Genomic DNA, 4,020 nt, shown 5'->3' on the forward strand with positions numbered 1-4,020 from the left:
TCTAAAGTGAGTTCCTTCTTCTCTGACATAGTAGACTGACTTGTCAGCAGCAGCTGCCTCCAACATGAAGCTGGTGACGGTCCTCATGCTGGTGGCCCTCCCCCTGTACTGCTATGCAGGTGAGTACTGACGGGTGCACAGATGTGGGGCTAAGGTTGCTGTCTGGTTCCCTGTGCAAGAGCTCCCAACCCCCAAGCACCAGTACAGGACAGGCCTGCCCACCAGAGACGTAAGCATCATCACTCATCCCAGAACATCTGAAAGAAGGCCCTTTGTAAGCTTTGCCTCTGCCTTGGGGCTGCACATAGTGTCATCACAGGTGCCATGAAATCGGGATGAGGCTAGTGACTGACTACTAGAATTAGGCATTTCAGCAGGGCAAGGGGAAGAGATGCTCTGATGACTTCTGATTTTATACCAGATGGGTTTCCTGAAAGAGGCACTCTTGGAGTCTCCTTAAATATGAAGAGAAACAGGAAATCTGCCAGGAGGTAAAGTTCAGGCTACAGTGGGCGTCCCAGGGTCCTGCACCCAGTTGGGGGTTCCAACTCTTCACAAGTTTTCACAGCTGATTTGAGCCCTTCTGGAATGCCTTTCCTCCCAGTCCCTCCCTGCTCAGTGTTGACTGAAGAGGAGAGTTCACGCCTCCTTGGAGGTCTCCTTCCCCAGTGAAGATCCAGTTAGAGACTAATGCCCTGGCAGCTAGTCTAGTCTTTGGTCATAAGTCACAGACACAGTTTACTTTATTCAATTTACAAAGCTCTTTTCTTCTTTTTTCATTTTTGTTTATTTATTCTTAGTTGTACTATGTCTTCGTTACTTTGCCCAGGCTTTCTCTAGTTGTGGCGAGTGGGGGCAACTCTTCACTGGGGCCTCTCATTGCGATGGCTTCTCTTGTTGCAAAGCAAGGGCTGTAGAGTGTGGGCACAGCAGCTGTAGCATGCAGGGTTAGCTGCCCTAAGGCATGTGGAATCTTCCCCAACCAGGGATCGAACTCACGTCCCCCACATTGGCAGGCGGATTCTTATCCACTGTGCCACCGAAGAAGTCCTACAGAGCTCTTTTAAATATCCTCACGTCGTTTGTTCCTCAAGTACTTGCAGATGTGTTCAAGGTGACAGGCTCAGGGTCAACTAAATAAAAAATTACAGACCCAAAAATAAAAGCCAGTTCTCTCTAATCCAGTTCCAGAGCTCTTTCTCCTACCCAACTGAGGTCGCCACAACAGATCACTTCACAAACAAGAATTTCATTTGTACATTATTTTGTTTGTTTCAGAAAATCATTAACACCAACAGAGCTAATGGACAATATTCTAGAACCAGTACATGCACAATCCTGGGAAATTTTACTTGTTACTTGGAATGATAATGGTAAAGCATCATATGACTCTGAACAAAGAAAGACCAGATAAAGTTTAATATGTTGCCCTGAGTCAGAACGTCTCACTTCCTCACACCCTCCTTAGTCAAGGTTACATAAGGTTTGGCTTCTAGAGGCTAACAAGAGGAAGCACAGGTGTTTTAGGTCTTAGAAAAATCCCAGATCCCAAGTTTACTCTAGTAGAATAGAGAACTGAAGACCATTCGCCACAATCTTTCTGAATAGACATCTCTACAGGGATGTAAAAGAATGATAACCATCATGGTTCTGCCCTCCAAAGATGTTCACGCACACACAATGGAGCCCATGTTTGCTTCTTTCTTCCCAGGGTCTTCTGGCTGCTCCCTTCTTGACAATGTGATTGATAAAGCAGTTGATCCCACTGTGTCCAAGGATGAATACAGAGAATATGTTAAAGATTTCCTACAGACTGAAAATGAGGAAAAAGCTGTAGATGAATTAAAGCAATGTTTTCTCCAGCAGTCAAATGAAACTCTGGCCAATTTCAACGAGATGTTGGTAATTTCAGCTTCTTCTGATGTGCTTTTACAACCAAGGGACAGGGACAAATAGACTCTACGTTTGTTATTCGTTACACCAAAGCAAGTGATGAATGTACTATATTTCCATTTATTTCATTGTGTGGTGAGTCTGATGACTTTGACATCAAGAAAGATGTCCAAGGCTACAGGGCTGAAATCTTTAGTGAATAATAAATTTAAAAGACAATAAAGGGAAAAGCAAAGGGTCTACCTAACCCTTAATTCCCCAGTAGGCACAGAGGCACACACACACACACACACGTTATGGTCAGTGAAATAAACCAGTCACAAAAAGACAAAGGTAGCCTAACTCTTACACCAGGTTTCAGGAGTAGCCAATCTCATAGAGACACAGGGTGGAATAGTGGCTTTCAGAAGTCGAATATTGAGGGAAAATGGGAGTTATTTAACAGGTATTTAGTTTCATTTTTGTAACCTGAAGACAGTCTGGAGATTGGTTGTACTGACTGCAGAGTGAATATGGTGTTAGGTATATTTGAAACAGTGAAAATGGTAAATTACATCATTTACTATGATCCTTACAATGAAGGATGCTAGGCTTTTTTTCTTGAAAAGCCTAACTCAGATGGCTCTTTCTGAGTCACAGCCTCAAGATTTTGCAGGCTACAAAGTCAAAGATAAAGGTCCAGGCTATTTTCTATATTTCTGACAGAAAGTCTGCACAAGAATTCAAAAATGTCTTGGGTCCTTGTATTGGAGCTGAGATTGTCACGATTCTATGGAAAACCGATAATATATGTAGCATCATTATAGATAAGTTATTACAGCAAGAAATGTGCAGAAAAGAACTTACTCAAGGGACCTCTGGTGGGGATAAGATCTGGAAGCACCAGCACTTCTTTGGCATTAATAAATGTTTCCTGAATGATAGGATAAATGGGATCATTCTGATTTAACATCCAGCACTAATTCTCTTGAATGTCAGATGTGTGTGAACGCATTCAAGATAACAATTAGAAGAAACGTTTATTGTGCAAGATTTTATTTTGCAAGAGGGAGCCGAAAATCTAAATGATTTTTGTTTGTTTGTTTTTCAGCAAGTCATGTACAACAGTATATACTGTAAAGTATTCTAACTTTCTGCAAGAACTTTGGCTCAGAAATGTCCACTGGCGATGAGTATATACCACAAGCTGTCTGTCTTTTTTGTCTTTTAATCTACACACTGCAAGACAATTGTTGAAACCTCAAATACATTTTCATTTCAATAAAGTATCTGCATATCAGAAGTTCTTTTTTATTATCTGATTCAAATGGAGACTTTAGAGAGCTCCACATATAACGCACACAGAGAATTATTCATTGAATAACTTAAGGGTGAAGGATAGAGGAATCTGAAAGGCACTTTGTCCCTTACCGTTTCTAAGCCCAACATTAATTTTCTCTCTGGAAAAGCGGGTTTTCCTCCCCTCCTCATCCCCATCTCCCCAGGAACTAGAGAGGAGTTTCCAGTGATTGGGTCATACACAAGTTCCCTGACCTGTGTCAGTCTTCATCTTCATTCTGAACCCTGCTGGCCATTGGGGGGCCGCCTTTCTCAGCTCTCCCTGTCTCTGTCCCAAGTGTGCAGGGCTGGGAACAGAGCCACTGAAAGAGATGATTCGGGCAAAGCCAGGGTGAATCCTGTCCTGATTTTAAAATCTGATATATGACACTAATCTTAACTTTTAACATTAGTTCACAAAAATATTATTTACTCTAATTCCTGAGATGTTTGAGTGAGTGTAAGCCTCTCAGTCCTGACCGACTCTTTGCAATCCTGTGGACTGTAGCCCGCCAGGCTCCTCTGTCCTTCTCCTTCTGCTGCAGAAGCTGAGAAAAGAATGGTGTGCGTTTTGATTTTTGGTTTCCCTGGTCCCAGCCATTCTTCCTCCAGGCAAGAATACTAGAGTGGGTAGCCACTCCGTTCGGAGAAGGCAATGGCACCCCACTCCAGTACTCTTGCCTAGCAAATCCCATGGATGGAGGAGCCTGTTAGGCTGCAGACCATGGGGTCGCTAGGAGTCGGACACGACTGAGCGACTTCACTTTCACTTTTCACTTTCATGCATTGGTGAAGGAAATGGCAACCCAC

The 4,020-nt window shown here is 43.0% G+C and overlaps 1 protein-coding gene across 1 annotated transcript; it reads left to right on the forward strand.

The window, feature by feature from the left end:
- On the forward strand, positions 1 to 3,175 carry SCGB2A2 (secretoglobin family 2A member 2). Its single transcript, XM_040256008.1, has 3 exons — positions 1 to 119; positions 1,712 to 1,902; positions 2,984 to 3,175. Exons 1-3 carry the CDS (start codon positions 65 to 67, stop codon positions 3,020 to 3,022), a joined length of 285 nt encoding a protein of 94 aa, XP_040111942.1. The 5' UTR covers positions 1 to 64; the 3' UTR covers positions 3,023 to 3,175.
- The last annotated feature ends 845 nt before the right edge of the window (positions 3,176 to 4,020 follow it).

Source organism: Oryx dammah, unplaced genomic scaffold (assembly GCF_014754425.2).
Source record: "Oryx dammah isolate SB20612 unplaced genomic scaffold, SCBI_Odam_1.1 HiC_scaffold_15, whole genome shotgun sequence".
NCBI classification, from domain to species: Eukaryota; Metazoa; Chordata; class Mammalia; order Artiodactyla; family Bovidae; genus Oryx; species Oryx dammah.